This window comes from Canis lupus, chromosome 5 (genome assembly GCF_011100685.1).
Source record: "Canis lupus familiaris isolate Mischka breed German Shepherd chromosome 5, alternate assembly UU_Cfam_GSD_1.0, whole genome shotgun sequence".
NCBI lineage: Eukaryota > Metazoa > Chordata > Mammalia > Carnivora > Canidae > Canis > Canis lupus.
In genome coordinates, this window is record NC_049226.1 from 1,082,546 (window position 1) to 1,101,494 (window position 18,949).

Genomic DNA, 18,949 nt, shown 5'->3' on the forward strand with positions numbered 1-18,949 from the left:
CATCATTGCTATCTATAGGCTTCTTACCAGTTAATAGTGTTTTGTGGCTATCACTGGAAACAGTCTGCCGAGATCTTGGACTGTATTGATAGAAGTAGTGTCTACGATAAGAGGGGTGATGGTTGTCCTCTTTGTACAGGTGAAATCTAAGTTAGCATGTTCTAATTTAACTTGAGTGGCAACTCCTCAGAGAAATGTTGATAAAATTGAATATATCAATGAGAGAGCAATTTGGTGAGGCAATGGCAAAGGAGGTTGTATAAGGAGCAGCTGAAGGGCCTGGGTGTTTAGCTGGTGAAGGGAAGAATTATGTGGGTTAGGCTGCCTAGCTAAGTTCAAATATATGAAGGACCTTAAGATGAAAGAAGAATTAGATTTATTTGGCATCACAGAGAACTGATTTGGACCAATGAGCAGAAACTGCAAGGAGACAAATTTTGGCCAACTGAAAAACTGTGCTGAGGTCTGCCTAAAATGGAAGAACTTGCCTCAAAATACATCCTAAGTCATTGGAGTTGTTCACAGAAGAAGATGAACAACTTATGACATGAGTCCCTGTGTGGAGAGAATCCCAGGATTAGATGGCCGTGATGGATCTCTCCCAGATTCTGTGATTCCAAAAGTTCTAGGCCAACTACCCAGCCTAGGTCTAGGGTTGAGGTCACACACAAGTTAATAACCTTTGTATTCTTGCCAGGATCGAGTGTATGGATTTCAGAAGTTCTCTTGGACACGTCACAGCCCAGGCTGTGCAGTCTATTAAAATAAGTGCAATAATTCTTTAAAAAGTAATAAAGACCATCATTTTGAAACATTTTAGCCAAGTCATACTAAAAAACATTTGGATCATAGAGATAGTTGCTACAGTGCAGTAAACATTGAGCATTGTTGAGCAACATTTTGTGGTAGTGCTGCTGGGCGGTGAGGTGGTGGTTAAAACAGAGTCCCTTCTTAAGGGACCCACAGCATAAGAGGGCAGACACACATGGAAACAGGTGATTTCAACATAGTGTAATCATTCCTGGGGTGCCCAGGTGGCCCGGTTGTTTGAATGTCCCAACTTTTGATTTCAGCTCAGGTCACAATCTCAGGATTGAGATTGAGCCCTCTATACTAAGTATGGAGTCTGCTTGTCCCTCTCCTACTCCCCTCCCCCCACTTGCTTTCTTTCTCTCTCTAAAATAAGTAAATAAAATCTTTAAAAAATAATAATAATAGAATAATCACTCCTAAAATAGAAATGTGCATAGGGTAACACAGAAGACTTGGGGTGGAGCCATTTAGCTCAATCTGGGTATTTTGGTCTGGCCTTCTAGAGAAAATGTAGTCAAAAAGTTGTAGAATGTGACAGCGCTCCCTCGGCTGGCATGGAAGTGTTGTGTGCTACAGATGGTGACCACTTGAGGTTATTTTAACTAATAAGAGACACTGAAAACTTGCTTTTAATGAATACATTTCAAAATGAGAACAACTGTCCTTTTTTATTCTATATCTTTTTTTTTTTTTTAAGGATTTTTATTTATTCATGAGAGACCGAGAGAGAGAGAGAGAAGGGCTGAGACACAGGCAGAGGGAGAAGCAGGCTCCATGCAGGGAGCCCGACATGGGACTCAATACTGGGACTCCAGGATCATACCCTGGGCTGAAGGCAGCACTAAACCACTGAGTCACCCGCTGCCCTATTGTATATCTTTTTGTCTTTTTATTTTTTTATTTTATTTTTTTTTATGTCTTTTTAAAATATGCTGTTTGCTCTAGTAGTTAATTCGCCATCTACATATGCTAGAAGAATTGTGATGTTTTTCTCTATTAATGAAGGAGCAGCACTATTACAGATCTCTTATCAGGGCACTACATCTTCTCAGATACTTGCTTTTTGTTCTAAAAGGGCACAGGGGGCAGCCCCCGTGGCGCAGCGGTTTAGTGCTGCCTGCAGCCCAGGGCGTGATCCTGGGGACCCGGGATCGAGTCCCACGTCAGGCTTCCTGTATGGAGCCTGCTTCTCCCTCTGCCTGTGTCTCAGCCCTTCTCTCTCTGTCTCTATGAATAAATAAAATCTTTAAAAAAATAAAAAATAAAAAAAATAAAAGGGTACAGGGAGAAAGAAAGATATTGTGTGTGTGTGTGTGTATACTGCTTGTAAATTCTGCTTAGTTTTTCTAGCCAGATTGCTAAAAGAGCAAAGATCCAAAAGCATAATGGCTAGGGCTTCTCACGGCTTGTGGCTTATGCCTTTTGGAAACCTTAGTTTCTTCTGAGAAAATTGCTTCGTGGGTAGTCTAGTAGATGTATAGATCCTTCAGAGATTACCTTTGATTTACCACAGGAATTACTAAAGCAGGTGTGCGGGGATGTCCTCTCCACCTGTGTGCAGTCCCTCTCTGACATAGTTCTGAAGCAAAGTGGACCCGGGAATATGGATGAAGACCTGTTTGTAAGTAATTACTTTTTTTTAAACATTGTTTTCCTTTACATCGTTGGGGGTTTCCTAAAGATGACTTTCTCATGTGCATTTTTAATACTATTAGCAAGAAAAGAATTTTCCTAGCCTAGGACTTACCTTTTTTTTTTTTTTTTTTAATTTCTGTGTTGATGACCTTTTCATTTCTCTCTCATGTACTTATTCTCTGGGGGAAAAACTTGATGGGATAGGCCTCATTCAGTTAGAGTCTATAAGGTACCTGATCCAATAGGGAAAACAGTATGTTTTATGAGATAATAGGGTGAGAAACTAATCAAGGGAGTATGCTCTTTGTTCTTTTGGGTTGTTTGATGTATTTTTAAATTATAATGTGTCTGCTAAGCTGTTTGAATATCAGATTGTAAACTAGGGAATAGTGCTGAATAGTTCTGAAGTGTTGTCTGTAATACAGTGAATATTTGAAAGCTCCAGATGAGCTTGAAGCGGCAATACTGTAGTATATGGCACCCTGCTTTAGAGACTGTCAGTGCTGTTGATTCCTGTGGGCCAGTAAATGTGGAGTCATTTTCCTAATTCGAGTGGCTGAGCCTCAACAAAACATGCTGTAGCAATTCTGACTCCCAACATCTGACACTCAGTAAAGAAAATAACAAGCTACTTTTTGATGCCCTTCAGTAGAGGCCATCATTTTGCCAGAATTGGCCATTTTCCTCATCTATTTGAAAATTAGTAGAACACCTTTCCTCTACTCTCTACTTTGCCACCTCACACTAGTACCTAGAGGCTGAGGACCATATTTAGAGTTGTGAGAAGAGACGATTTGTGCTGAGACAGTAATATGCACACTTCAGTAATAAAAATATTACCAGTAGAGATCTAGACATTTCATTTCAAAGGGCTGTGATGTGTAGGATGGTGTAGGATGGCCTTGTCCCAGGGTTTCTAGAGGGTCTCATGCCTCTAATTTAAGTAGTTACTGCTCAAAGAAAAATGCTTATTATGACCAGTGAGTTTTTCTAAGATTTTTTTTTTCAGCTTTAAAATATGGCACCAAAATCTTCCCTTCAGTCAAAATATATATGGAGATGTTTTGTCCTGTATAATGTTGTTTGCTTCACTTTTCTTTAAATATAATTTCAATATTTCTCTAATCACTAAAACATAAATGTTCAGGATTTTTTTTTTTTTTTTAATTGAGAGAGAGAGAGGTAGAGACACAGGCAGAGGGAGAAGCAGGCTCCATGCAGGGAGCCCAACGCGGGACTTGATCCCGGGTCTCCAGGATCAGGCCCTGGGCCAAAGGCAGGCTGCCCAGTGTTCAGGATTTTTAAAATATACATATGGCTATTGCTTTCTCACTCTAAGCCTTTGTTTTATAGGGGGCCTGGGTGGCTCAGTCGGTTAAGTTGTCCGACTCTTGATTTTGGCTCAGGTCATGAGCTCTGCACTGGGCATGGACCTTGCCTAAAATCCTCTTTCTCCTCACGTTTTCCACCTCTCCCCACTTGCACACATGCTCATTCTCTCTCTAAAAAGCAAGTAAATCTTTAAAAAATAAAAAATAAAATAAGCCTTTTACATTTTACTATTTAGCCTCACCCTTGCATTTTAGAGATAAAGAAAAACCAGTGTTATTAACTATCAAGTTAGTGTTCTTAATAAACACACAGTATGGCAGCTGTGAAGAAGACAGAACTTACAAGTTTTTGATAGGAGTCTAAAGAGTAAACCAACCGGTCAGGAATCCAACTTGGAGATAGTTTTAAAATTTAAAACCGTTTTCTGAGGATCTATACCCTAAAAACAGAACACTTCTGAAAGAAATTGAGGAAGACACAAAGAAATGGAAAATATTCCATGCTTATGGATTGGAAGAATTAATATTGTGAAAATGTCAATGCTACCCAGGGCCAGGGCCATTTACACATTTAATGCAATCCCTATCAAAATACCATGGACTTTCTTGAGAGACTTGGAACAAATCTTAAGATTTGTGTGGAATCAGAAAAGACCCCAAATAGCCAGGGGAATATTAAAAAAGAAAACCATAGCTGGGGGCATCACAATGCCAGATTTCAGGTTGTTTACAAAGTTGCGGTCATCAAGACAGTGTGGTACTGGCACAAAAACAGACACATGGATCAATGGAACAGAATAGAGAATCCAGAAGTGGACACTCAACTCTGTGGTCAATTAATATTCAACAAAGCAGGAAAGACTATCCACTGGAAAAAAGATCATCTCTTCAATAACTGGTGCTGGGAAAATTGGACAGCCACGTGCAGAAGAATGAAACTAGACCATTCTCTTACACCAGATACAAAAATAAACTCAAAATGGGTGAAAGATCTAAATATGAGACGAATCCCTCAGAATCCTAGAGGAGAACACAGGCAACACCCTTTTTGAACTTGGCCACAGCAACTTCTTGCAAGATACATCCATAAAGGCAAGAGAAACAAAAGCAAAAATGAACTATTGGGACTTCATCAAGATAAAAAGCTTCTGCACAGCAAAAGAAACAGTCAACAAAACGAAAAGACAACCTACAGATGGGAGAAGATACTTGCAAATGACCTATCAGATAAAGGGCTAGTATCCAAGATCTATAAAGAACTTATTAAACTCAACAGCAGAGAAACAATCCAATTATGAAATGGGCAAAAGACATGAAGAGAAATCTCACAGAGGAAGACATAGACATGGCCAACAAGCACATGAGCAAATGCTTCGCATCACTTGCCATCAGGGAAATACAAATCAAAACCATCATGAGATCCCACCCCACACCAGTGCAAATGGGGAAAATTAACAAGGCAGGAAACAACAAATGTTGGAGAGGATGTGGAGAAAGGGGAACCCTCTTGAACTGTTGGGGGGAATGTGGACCAGTGCAGCCACTCTGGAAAACTGTGTGGAGGTTCCTCAAAGAGTTAAAAATAGAGCTGCCCTGCGACCCAGAAGTTGCAGTGCTGGGGATTTACCCCAAAGATACAGATGCAGTGAGACGCTGGGACCCCTGCACCCCGATGTTTATAGCAGCAATGTCCACAATAGCCAAACTGTGGAAGGAGCCTCGGTGTCCATCGACAGATGACTGGGTAAAGAAGCTGTGGTCTCTGTATACGTTGGAATATTACTCAGCCATTAGAAACAACAAATACCCCCCATTTGCTTTGACGTGGATGGACCTGGAGGGTATTATGCTGAGTGAAATAAGTCAATCAGAGAAGGACAAACATTATATGGTCTCATTCATTTGGGGAATATAAAAATTAATGAAAGGGGATAAAGGGGAAAGTAGAGAAAATGAGTGAAAATATCAGTGAGGGTGACAGAACATGAGAGGCACCTAACTCTGGGAAACGAACAAGGGGTAGTGGAAAGGGAGGTGGGTGGGGGTGACTGGGTGACAACAGGCACTGAGGGGGCACTTAGCAGGATGAGCACTGGGTGTTATGCTATATGTTGGCAAATTGAGTTCCCAATAAAAAGATAATTAAAAATCATAAAAATAAAACAGTTTTATGCCCTTTTAACTCTGGATTACTTAAGGAAGTAAAACAGTGTTTAAAGGCACAAAGGTGTTCTTCAGAAGGAATGCAAACAATAGCAAAGAATTAGATACTGTAAATGTTCACTAAGACTGGAGTAACATGATAACATCAGTAGTTTTTAATATACTTACATAGTCATTAAACATTTATTATAAATATTGATGGAAAAGGTTGTGTGAATTTTATCAAGTAGTGACTGAATTTCTACAGTGGCCATGTGTTTTTATGGAAAAACAAAAAACACACCCATTCTTTTAATTTGGAGCACAAAAAAAAAATTGACATGTCTTTAGCTAGAGTTATTATTATTTTTTTGCCTTATTTTTACTACAAAACCAATTCTTTTTCAGGTGAAGTACATTTTCACCTTAGGAGATATAGCCCAGCTTTGTCCAGCCAGAGTGGAGAAGCGAGCATTCCTTCTGATTCAGTCCATTCTAGCCTCTTCTGTTGATGCGGATCATCGTAAGGCACTTGAAATTATCCTCTGCACTTGCTGTCTTAAGATGGGGTTAGCCTGAGATACTGTAAATAAGCCGTCTTTTCCTTCCTTGTAGCAACATCATCACAAGGTAGCAGTGATACCCCAGCCTTTCAGCCGCTCTCCCAGGTCAGAGGCTGTGTCATACCTTCTGTGATTAGAGCACACACCGTCATTACCTTGGGTAAGCAAGAATAACCTGGGGAAAGTCTTGCTTATGCCATCTAGTTCCATGGGTAGTTTTTTGTCTTAGATAAGCCAACCTTAGTAATGTGTTACATATGCTGAGCTCATATTTACTCTAGCTCTTGTGAATTTTGGATGGAATTCTGATAGGAGCACCCAGTTCAGAGGCATACGAGTGCTGATAATGAGAGCCCTTGGTTGCAGCTGTCCAAGATGGTCAGACTCAAGACACTACCTGTAGGGAGCTTTTGATTTTTATGTTAATTTATTACAGTAATACCTGTTCCGGGTTTGTTTGTTTTAATACTCATCATGTGGCACCATGAAGTCTGTTCATCAAGAACTATATCTCAGGCACTACACTGTTTTCTGGGAATGAAAAAATAAATTTGTGGTTCAGTTCATAAAAGGAAAAATTATTGTTAATTTGATACCTATCAGAACTGATAGATGAACTAATAAACCTATTTCCCCATGGACTCAAAGTGTTGTTAATCTCAAAAAGACTGACCTTTGGGCTATAATTTGAGTTCTGTTTTAGTATGATTATTTATTTTATGCTGGGTAAGAGTTTTGAATGTTTTTTGTAATAGTTATTTTTCAAAAATCTAAGAATTATAATAAGAGCAAAACATTCTCTGTGCTGCAAAGAAATACAAATGGGGCACCTGGGTGGCTCAGTCATTTAAGCTGACTTTGGCTCAGATTGTGATCTCAGGGTCCTGGGATAGAACCTCATGTCGGGCTCCCCCGCCCAGTGATAAGTCAGTTTATCCCTCTACCCCTTCCCCTGCTGTTATCTCTCTCAAATAAATAAACAAAATCTTTTAAAAAAATACAAAACTCAGTAACAGCCTTCCTTCTCATAACTGTGAATAAGAAATAAAAGTGGTCACTGTTTTCTGTTTACATAGCTTAGATTTCAAATTCATTATTAAACTTTTTGGCTTCAGTATAATCAAAATAAAATGTATTATCTGTTAGATTTTATTGGTCATTTTTCAGGTAAGTAGATAACTCAAATTCAAATGTTAACTTTAAAAGGAGGATAGTTTTACTCCAATAAAGGAACATCTCTTAGTATATGTTCATAAAACCCTGGAGGAGTGAGGGGACATTTTCTTTTAGGTATTTTGAACTTCCTTACATTTAGTAGTATGGATTTGTCTGCCTTTGATTTTTTTTTTTTTTTTTTGGTTTATGATTGCTGACACAGTGTTTTAACTTTGATCAAGTAAAATCCATAAGAAGGTATATATCTGGAGAAAATGTAGGCATAGGATTAGAGTCAAGACCTTGTAATCTCTTCTGTGACAGGTAAGCTGTGCTTACAGCATGAGGATCTTGCAAAGAAGAGCATCCCAGCCCTTGTGCGAGAGCTAGAAGTGTGTGATGACGTGGCTGTTCGCAACAATGTTGTCATCGTCATGTGTGATCTTTGTATCCGGTACACTGTCATGGTGGACAAGTACATTCCCAATATCTCCATGTGTCTGAAAGATTCAAGTCCATTCATCCGAAAGCAAACACTTATCTTGCTTACCAATCTCTTGCAGGTATGTCTGAGAATGGGACCTGTCATTTTTTTCCTTCTACTATTGCTTCTGGTTTCAGGGAATATTTGAGTAGCATAGGGCTGCTCTGTAGTAGAATCCAAAAGTAATCAGTGTGGTCTCTAGTTTAAAGTATCACTCTTCTGATGTTCTGTACAGCCTTTTAAACAGATTGTTACTTCCTAATATTTATTTGGAGTGTTTGTTCAGATATCCTGTCAACCAGTGTGAAGTTTGTTTGTTTGTTTGTTTGTTTGTTTGTTTGTTTTTGAGTAAATTCCATGTAAAGAAGATGATACTCTTTGGATGAGTATTTCTAATTCCAATTCTGGCATTCTCCTTGATTTTGAACAAGTCAGTATTTCTTAGGCATAACTTCTTCCTTTTGTGAAATGAAGATCATATTTGCCCTGGCTGCCTCAGAGTTGCTCTGAGAGTCCAATGAGACATTTTATTCTTGCCATCAAGAACATATGTTTAGCCTCAAGTGAGGGGGAAATAATATTTGATCTTTAAAAAGGCATTTAACTAAATTTATTCTAGTACGTTCTGTATACTTACTTTTTTATATGGTTAGGTACCTGAAGAAGGCACCATTGGCACTCTCCCTTTTAAAACGACATGTTAAAAAATAAATAGTAAATAAATAAATAGCCACATGCTTTGAATCATTTTCCTACTAGAGTAGATATGCTGTTCTACCCATATCTCTTGACTGCTCTCTGTGATTAACAAATGTATGTGCTTTCAAGATGGTCGGGAAGTGAGTGCTAACAAACTGCACTAATGTGCCACAGATGCACTGAGTAGCTGACAGGTGTGATGTTAAACAAAAGAAAGTTAACAGTTGGTTCCATGACTGGATGCATTTACGGTTTGTATATTAAAATTCATCCTTAAATATGCTTGTTTCTCTTTACACAGGAAGAATTTGTGAAATGGAAAGGCTCTCTGTTCTTTAGATTTGTCAGCACTCTGATAGATTCGCACCCGGACATTGCCAGGTAATTCTTTCTGCACATGTCAAACAACCGAATGATTTACCTAATTTCTGGTGTATATTAGATATCTTTTCTTTAAAATTGCTTTCTAGGGATCCCTGGGTGGCGCAGCGGTTTAGCACCTGCCTTTGGCCCAGGGCGTGATCCTGGAGACCCGGGATCGAATCCCACGTCGGGCTCCCAGTGCGTGGAGCCTGCTTCTCCCTCTGCCTGTGTCTCTGCCTCTCTCTCTCTCTCTCTCTCTCTCTCTGTGTGTGTGTGACTATCTTAAATAAAAAGAAATTAAAAAAAAAACATAAAAAAATAAAATAAAATTGCTTTCGAGTTGAGCTGCCCAGGTGGCTCAGCAGTTTACCGCTGCCTTCAGCCCAGCGTGTGATCCTGGAGTCCTGGGATCGAGCTCCCACGTCGGGCTCCCTGCATGGAGCCTGCTTCCCCCTCTGCCTGTGTGCCTGTGTGCCTCTCTCTCTCTTTCTCTCTCTCTCTGTGTCTCTCATGAATAAATAAATAAATAAAATCTTTTAAAAAAATAAAATAAAATTGCTTTCGAGTTGTTTAGGATTTAGTGAGCTTTTGGCAGTTACTAAAGAATTAGCAGATTTTTAAGCTATATAACAAAGCTTTATTTTGCATGTAAGTTAAAAAAACTACTCATCTGGTTTGACCATTAAATAATTTCAGCATTGTGACTATATTTGCTACCATGGTTGACTCTCCCTAATGGAGTAATGAAGAGCTGTATATGAATTTGTCATAGTAAATTATGGAATTGTAGCCATTAACTGTTGACTTAACTATGTTGATTTCTTCGCCAATGAAATGTCAATTTTGATAGAATTCATGCTTTCTCTTAAGTTCAAAAATTGTGAGGAAGAAATTCTAGGAATTAAGATAGTCACACAGAGTGAAATGAGAATATACAAGTTACAAGGCTTCTTACTAATGGATGTTGCTTGAGAATTGGAAGGGAAGGGAATTGCTTTGCCACTTGGTGATTCCTATCATTCTATAATTTTTTGAGGATTAATTTTCAGGTGGTTGAGAAATGATCATAAAGCAATCTAGGTTAGCAAATGCTAACCTAGATTATGTTGCAGGTATAATTTTTTTTTAAGATTTTATTAATATATTAGAGCACAAGCTGGGAGAGGGGCAGAGGAGCAGAGAGAAGCAGACTCCCGACTGAGCAGGGAGCCCAATGTGGGACTTGATCCCAGAACCTTGGGATTATGACCCGAGCCAGAGGCAGACGCTTAACTGACTGAGCCACCCAGGTGCCACCCATGAATAATTCTTTTTAAAATAAGTCTGCAACTGGAAAATAGAATGTTGGATGCTATGGCAAAAGCTACCAAATTTGGGGAAGAGTCATTATGGAGTTCATTAACTATAAATAGCTTATAATAATGGATCCCTTTGGTTCAAAGTATGGTCATCAGTGATTTACTCTGAGTTCCATGGAAGAATTTCTGTTCGAATTTTTTTGGGTATAATTTTCCAAGGAGGAATATTTTACATAATAAAGTAGTAGAAGGTTAACATTCTAATTAATGCTATCTAGAGTCAAATAAAAAGCTAAGGCTATTCCTTTTCTTTGTTTATATAATTGAGAAAGGACCAAAATAGCGATGCAGTACCCTCTTACCTGGTGCTACCATCAGATTGGCTGTCATGTCTCTCTCAGTTGTACAATGTGGAGCCCAGAAGCAGGTGTAATTAGATGTATTGGGAGGCTCTCCCATGATGGGCTGGGGAGGTAAGATTGGTTATTTAACCTGCACTTCTGGGTTTTGTTCCCTTTTCTGAGCCCTTATGCATGTATATGAACAAGAGCATTGGTCAGCATGTAACATACACAGAACCTCTTGTAAAGGTGATCAGAGCATGAGTCAAAAAGGAATTAGAAGGATAGATACTTAAACTGTAGTAAGATTGTCAGTGCTGCTTGTATTTTGATACTTCCCTTATAAATCTTTCTATTTTTATCTCCTTATTCTGGGTTTGTTTAAACCACATGGTTCACATGTGGGCCTTGATTTTCAGCTTGGATAAGCTATTGATTATCGTTGTTAACTGGGACTTAAATTAGTCTGTTCCCATATTTTTAGGTCAGGCCTATCTGCTTGCATCAAACACATTAATTTTTCCATACGTATCTGCTAATACAGGTCTTCCAAAGAGACTATAGTGTGTTTATTTCTGGCCCACGTGGCTTTCCTGAAGATTCTGGCTTGAGCAAATTGGCATGACATTTGTAATTGGTCATACAGACCACAGTTTGGGTGCTGCACGATTGTATGATGTATTTTCCTCTCTGCCCACTAGGTGGTGATCTTGTAGTATAGCAGTCACGGGCGATAGGTAACAAGTCAGTAGTCCGTTCAGGTTTACCTGGGGAAATGCCACAGAAGTGTCACAACACAGGGCCAGGGAGGCTCAAGTCAGGGGAAAGGATACATGGGAGGTGAGATCAGGAGAGAATACAGAACAGTATAGAGCAATATAGAGATGTGATAGAGATGAGGAAGAGGGGGGACCAAAGGGGTCTGTCTGGATTTGGGGAGGTAGACGAGGATCACATGGATGTGTCATGTAGGAAATAACTTGTCTCAAGTTTCAAACAGAATTCTGGCATAGGGATCCCTGGGTGGTGCAGCGGTTTGGCGCCTGCCTTTGGCCCAGGGCGCGATCCTGGAGACCCGGGATCGAATCCCACATCGGGCTCCCGGTGCATGGAGCCTGCTTCTCCCTCTGCCTGTGTCTCTGTGCCTCTCTCTCTATCTGTGACTATCATAAATAAAAAAAAAAAAATAAAAAAAAAAAGAATTCTGGCATAAATGGGTCTGAGACCATGGTGTAGGCCAGATCAGGACTAGGAGTCCACGAGCAGTGGCCTTGATTGATCAGATGCTTCAGAATAGCATTGCATGGGAAAACATCTGAAGAAGGTCAGATTTTTATGTTCCTACTAATACTGAAAGTGGAGGTTAATCTGAAAGCTGGATTCGGATTCTTAGTAGGAAAGTAATAACTGTTTTGTATAGGATTCTTATGACTTAGATTTAGCTGGTTCTTCTTTTTGTTTCCCATATAATGCCGTTAGTGTTATATAAAATGTTGAAACAGTATCCCTAAATTGGTGGTGTGATTACATACTGTTCCTTTGACATACTGTTCTGGGGGGATGCAGAGAGGTGGAAAAGGAAGCTGAGTTCTTAGGAAGGTGTCTTTGGAGGTGTTGAAGTTTTTCTGTTCCAGGTACATGAGAAGTGCTGCTGTCTGCTGCTTTGAAGGAATGCCCCAGGAAGCACTCCTGGGAATGTTGATTTCTTTTAACTTTTGAGCTGACCAAAAAAAAAAAAAAAAATTGCCTGTCTTCCCCAGTTTATCGAGCTAGTATGATCGGTGAATTTAATCCAGTCAAGGCTGAAATGTGCCTTTAGTCCCAGTAAATGTAGCATCCAGATGAGTGCTTACCCCGATTGACTTGGTTCTTGGCTTCTTGGGATGCAGAGCTCTTTGACTCTGCCTCCAGCCCCGAGTATGTGAATCCTGTGCATAATTTATATTCCTGTTGGATTTATCCACGCAGTTGGTTAAGCCAGTTATTCACCAGGTAGTATCTTGCCCATCAGTTACCTCTACTGGTATCTGTTCTTGACCCAAACTCTTGAGTAGATGAGCAGTGGACATCCAGAGTCGGAGCTCCCAAGCGCAAGCTTAGGGCAGCCCCTCTTCTTGTGGAAGAGTCCTGCATTGTCTGATCTCAGTCTCACATGGATGACTTCAGATGTGAAGAGGAAGTGCAGGTGGTTATAAGAACTGCTGTGCCCTGGTTGGTTGCTGTAGTAAAGGAAGGTAAAGTCTCTTGTTCCAGGGGAGTGGTTTTCTCTACTCTTGGGCACAGATGGCTTACCAGAGTAACCCTTCTGAACCTCACCTGCTGCAGTGACCTTGTTTGTCCTTCTGCGGGTCTACAAAACAGCAGTTTGTGTAGAACATACTGACAGGCTCCGAGATCAGCAGGTGCTTCTAGCTGGCCTTATGTGAACTTCTACTCAGGGGACTCCCTTTGCTGGTTTTGTGTTCAGAATTATGTCTGGCTCCACCCTTATCTCCTGGGGGAGTGGTCAGAGTGCCACTGTTTGCCGTGAAGCTTTTACTTGGGCTTAACTTCTTTCAAGTTTCTGGAACTACCTTCTCTGAGTTTTAGTCGCTGTGTATGCTTTGAATATTTTAATATTAGCCTCAGGAGGAAAGGTGAATTAGTAGGGAAAGGTGACTCTCCCTCGAGTCTTGTGCATCCCAAAGCGGAGAATCGTTTTGGGTCATCCTTATCACTGCTTCTTCCACCCGGAAAGTCGTCTTGTGCCCCTATGTAGGTAAAAATTGTATTTAGCTCTGAAATGACATATTAAAACATAGATCTAGAGAGTATGAATGGATTGGAGCCAGCTCTGCACCACCCCATGCTGACCCCAAGCAGATACCCATGCCTCGGCCTTCTCTCCCCTGACTTTTGTCCATGTACATTTGGCTTTGGAAACCCCGAGTGTTTTGCTCCTCAGATCAGTGCAGGGCTGGTGACATCTGTGTCTCACTGGGTAGCCTGGTATGTGCATGCTGGATGCCTCTTCCAGATTTGGGGGCACAGGAGAAAGGAGAGTACTGGAGGCTTGCTGGGGAGTCCAAAGCTCAGTGAGAGTGCTTCGCTGTCTGTGCTGACCCAAACTGTGAGGCTCTCATAGTTAATCCCAATTCTGGAAAAAGTCCCAATGACTAAAACTGCTTTTTGTTCATTATTGTGGGTAGCAAACCTCAAGTTGAGGGAGAAAGCCAGGTGCTCATTTTCAGGTGGTGGTTTGTTGCATCAGCCATGAGAACCGCAGAATTCTACTTGAAAAGCAGTTTGGGGTGGGTTGGTGGTTTTCCCATATTTAAAGTGTACCTGAGTAGTGCACCTGGTTAGAATTTTGAAAGGAACACTAGTAGAAAAGGCCTTTATGCTGACCTTGGATTCAAAAAGGAGGCTGTTGAGCAAGGACAGATGGAAGAAGCGAAGTTTTCTCTTCTGATCTGAATGAAGCTGTGTATTGGGATAGATTTCCTCTCCCTGTCACTTGTTTGCAGTTTCCCGCCACACCTCCATGTTCTTGGTGTAATTTTTAGAGGCTGTGTGCAAAGAGCAAACAGGTCTCTTTTTTCTCTCTCCCCCTTCCCTGCAGTTTTGGGGAGTTTTGCCTGGCTCACCTGTTGCTGAAGAGGAACCCTGTCATGTTCTTCCAGCACTTCATTGAGTGTATCTTCCACTTCAATAACTACGAGAAGCATGAGAAGTATAACAAGTTCCCCCAGTCGGAGAGGTCAGTGGAGCTCTCGGGAAGGGCAGGGCGAGTGGTGGGAGATGGGCAGCTGCTTTGTACGAGTCTCGAGGCACAGACCCCGGCCCTGGCGCTCCTTGTGGCAGGCCTGCCTTCTCTGGACAGGGTGATGCGAGACCATTCATTCGTCCAGTGGCGTCCCAAGGAAGTGCCTCTGAGAAGCATAGTCATCTCAATCATGTACCTCCACCGTGGGTAGACAGTTTTTAGGATGCTGGAAACTGCTGCTGAAATGAACATCCTTGCACCCTTGCCCACATCATGTGGTAAAATTGTCCTGTTTTGTCCTAGAGAGAAGCAGCTGTTTTCACTGAAGGGAAAGACAAACAAGCAGAAACGAATGAAAATCTACAAATTTCTTCTGGAGCACTTCACAGATGAACAGCGATTCAATATCACTTCCAAAATCTGTCTTAGCATTTTGGGTAGGCCTGGTGTGTTTGGGATAAAATGTATATTTAAAAATGAAATGCCCTGTGGCTGGCTAATGGCTCAGTAGATCTCTAGCAAATGAGCCCCTGATACTGTGGGAAGACTCTGGTTTTTTCCCTTCTTTGACATCAGCTATGCCCACTTGAAGCCAAGATGAGCCCTCCTCTCTCTGTGGGCTACCCTTTCCCACCCTGGGGCTGACTTTCTCAGAAGCTGACCTTTTGTGCTCTTTCTCAGCATCCTTTGCCGACGGCATCCTGCCCCTAGACATGGAAGCCAGTGAATTGCTCTCAGATACATTTGAGGTCCTCAGCTCTAAGGAAATCAAGCTTTTGGCCATGAGATCTAAAGCAGATAAGGACCTTCTGGAAGAAGATGACATGGCCTTGGCCAGTGCAGTCATGCAGGAAGCTCAGAAGAGGCTCATCTCACAAGTGAGTGTCCTTCTGTAAACGGGCCTGGTTACACCCCCGTGCTCCTCTGCCCCTCCCCTGAGTACTGGTGGTCTGCCTCAGATCCACATTTAATTCTTACCCGTGGCCTTAACACTCAGCCCAATGATGACGATTCTCCCTCTGTGTGTAGCTCCACCTTCTCCTGTGGCCTGAACCCATCCCACTTGTCTGCTTGGATGTGCCACAGGCCTCTCAGACTCCCTCTGCCAAAACTGAGTTACTCCTCCCTTCTTCTTCCTCTCCGTCTCTTCTCCTGAAGTCTCTATCATGGAGAAGGAAACCATTATCTACCAAGTTGTCCCCAAGAGGACCCAGTACTACCCCAGTCTGAAGTCTGGCATGACAGACCCCTGCTTCGTTTGGCCAGAGTGGGAAAATTGGGATCAGACTCAGAGTGGTGCCTGACTGCCGTAGTCCTCACCAGGCCCAGGTCTTACACCAGCCTGGATCACTAGGCTGTATTTCCCACCTGAGTCCTGAAAGCTTCAGACCCTAAAGAAATAGACTTGGGTCACCGTCCAGGATGTCACCAGATCCTGTCCATTTTATCTTGCGAATGCACCATTCTGTGCTCTCCCATTCTGAGTAGCTCTGCACTTGTTTAGCTGGTGTCATTTCTGGCGGTTTCCTCACTCTGCACCCTTTGTGTCTCTAGTTTCTTTCTTTTCCAGGCTGTGCACCACCTTGCTGCCACAGCAGTCTCTTACGGACAGATTTGATCATTTTATTCTCCCACTTAAAAGAGACTAGAGGCAGATAGGCTGCAGAGGGCAGCAGGGAACTTCCAGGGAGACTGGGGTGATTAAGCAGACTGTGGTTTGGGTTACTCTATACCGTTGTCAGACTCGTTAAACTAGTCACTTAACATGGGTACATTTTATGGCATATAAGTTATGCCTCACTAATGCTACCTTTAGTCTGTAGTTTGGTAGCTTCCTATCATCTTCCAAATAAAATCCTTCTCCCAGGCACATGGAGCCCTGGGATGTCTGTCCTGCCCCTGCACCCCTCATCTCCATGCTCCCCTCCCTGATCTCTCCATTCCAGGTCACTGTGGGTTCCTTGAGTGCACTCCTACTGTTGTGTCTTTGCACACTGTCTGCCTGCCTGCAGGGCCTCTCCTACCCTGTCCTTTCCTGCTGCCAAATTCCTACATCTTTTCAAAAGATGGGCCTACCTCCCTAGGCATCCCTTTTCTGTAAGTTCCTCACCTTTGTGCCACTTATCACACCATGCCACCCATCGTAGCACACAATCTGGTCTAGAAGTCGCTTGAAGGCAAGAATTTCTGGCTTCATTTTTACATACCCAGAGGCTAGCTTTGTGTCTGGTTCAGAGAAGGCGTTTGATAGTATTGATTGAGTTGAATGCATTTAAGCCACTTTTTAAAACTATCTTTAAACTTACCATCTGTTCAAACTCATATTTATTAAAGTGTTTATTTCTCTACTGATTGACCTTTTATTTTAGGAACTCTGATAAGACTTTTTAGAAATGGTGATTTACAAGCAAGGGACGCATACTAGTGACTTTAAACGAGAAGAAAAAATACTTTTCAGATTAAGAAGGATAAATCTTACTACATATATGGGCTGCTATAATGATTCTTTTTAATTCTAAAAGATTTATTAGAAAATATCTCTGGGCAATGATTATTTGTGATTAAGAATATGAAGGCTTGGTCAAATCAGGTACTATGTAACTACATAACACTTTTCTAAATGTGTGTGGAGTTATACACACAAAAAGAAATACAACACCAACTCTCCGTGCTTAGCCATTCTCAACCATTTGTTACTTCCAGCAGGAATACAAAATGTCCCTTTTGGGTAGCCAGAAGTAGACTCATTTTCATTCCAAAGGGAGGATGCTGAGTGGAGGAATTGAGCGGATCCAAGATGGGTTTGTGTGGAGGTTTGGAGATTGTTAAATTATTCAGCATATTTCTAATTCCTGTTTCATGTTTAAAAAGTAAGAATAGCATCCATCCCCATCCTACTTCACGCAACCTTCTGAGTGTTATCAAGCTCCCAGGACCAAGGTGTCGGCTCCTAGGTAGTTCCGCCGTGCAGGAGGAGCCAGGTCAGGGAGAAGCCTCGGTCTCAGAACCTTGTCCATCTAAAGCACGCCTTTGTTTGTATTATTACAGGTTCAGAAGAAGAATTTCATAGAAAATATTATTCCAATTATCATCTCCCTGAAGACTGTGGTAGAGAAAAATAAGATCCCAGCTTTGCGGGAACTCATGACCTATCTCAGGGTAAAGATGACCTTGTGCTTTGTGGTCAGTGTCTCTCGCCTCCAGCTCATTACTCAGGATCTGTCACAGTTCCAACGATGGAGCAGTTGGCTGGTGATCACAGGAACTCAAAATGCTATAAAACCAGCTTTACATTTTTTTAAGTTAGACCAGCCAGACAGGTCTTTGTCGGGGAGAAGAGAGCGTTTAACCGTAGGTTCCTCAGAAGTTGGTTCTTGGCTTTCCATGCCGTTGAGTTTATGCAGGGCTAACTCACTGTGCTGAGCATGTGTGTCCTTGATGCCAGTTTTGAGATTCAGTTTCGAAGCCTTTCTCAACTGGGGTAAAGTACAAAAGAATCATCTTAGTTCATTCTGGTGAGGGATAAAGTGAAATCGGGCATTATGTTCAATTTGGGGATGTTAACCTTTAACACTGCCTCCACATCAGAAAATAGTGCGTCTTGGGGTGCACCGATGGGGCCTGGGCCGCCATCACTGGTGGGATCCGGGGCCATGAACAGTCCTGGTCGAAGCACCCAGGATATGTAGACTTGTCTTGCAGACATAAATGAGACTCCTGACCTTTCTGGCAAAATTTTTCAATCAGCAATAAAGGGAATGTTTTTTCCTTTCTGTTCACACTATGCTATTTTCTTTCTCAAGAAATGCTAAACACATTTTTTCAGTAAGGGCTACAACCAAATTACATTGGATATAAATTCTTCAAATAGCTCTTTTAACTAAAGGAAGTTAAGGTAGGAAAGATAGGCTCATTGTGTGGAAAAAAATGAGAACTTCCAGTTATTCTTATGTTTTTATTGCCCAGAGTGTTTTAGAGCTCTGAGAGGAAAAAAATAATTTAGATCCTCAATAAACTAAAGGCTTACGAACGGTAAGTCCATCCCGTTTCTGAGCATCCGTCTGGAGGATGGCCAGCAGCTGCCGTGTTGGAGCAGCACAGCCCTCATTCCCTGGCAGCCCTCCGTGACAGCGGCTGCGCCTGTCCTCCCCAGGCCTGTGCAGCCCTCTCTTCGCAGTGGCTGGAGGGTTCATGGATTTCCTTCCCTTTGTTGGGACTCCCTTGTGGGTGGGTCTACGATAAATCTTCTCCCTCTAATGCTGTTAGGTAAGGTGCTGTCTGCCTCTTAGCAGAGAGGCCTGGTCCCTGGTGGTCCCCTGTAAGGCCTGGGGATGTTCTTACCCTTGAGTCATTAAAGCTCTTCTGTCACAGCTTCAGAGG

At 41.8% G+C, this 18,949-nt stretch overlaps 1 protein-coding gene across 2 annotated transcripts in view; it reads left to right on the plus strand.

The window, feature by feature from the left end:
- NCAPD3 (non-SMC condensin II complex subunit D3) overlaps positions 1-18,949 on the plus strand; it is a 60,193-nt gene that overhangs the window by 33,656 nt on the left and 7,588 nt on the right. For both annotated transcript variants that reach the window (XR_005359016.1, XM_038535599.1), the window contains exons 20-28: positions 2,327-2,434; positions 6,330-6,444; positions 6,537-6,644; positions 7,964-8,202; positions 9,124-9,203; positions 14,426-14,563; positions 14,873-15,006; positions 15,251-15,447; positions 17,618-17,728. Coding sequence is in view for 1 of the 2 variants with exons in the window: in XM_038535599.1 (XP_038391527.1) it covers positions 2,327-2,434; positions 6,330-6,444; positions 6,537-6,644; positions 7,964-8,202; positions 9,124-9,203; positions 14,426-14,563; positions 14,873-15,006; positions 15,251-15,447; positions 17,618-17,728 (1,230 nt within the window). In the remaining variant the exon portion in view is untranslated. The remainder of the gene's footprint in view (positions 1-2,326; positions 2,435-6,329; positions 6,445-6,536; positions 6,645-7,963; positions 8,203-9,123; positions 9,204-14,425; positions 14,564-14,872; positions 15,007-15,250; positions 15,448-17,617; positions 17,729-18,949) is intronic.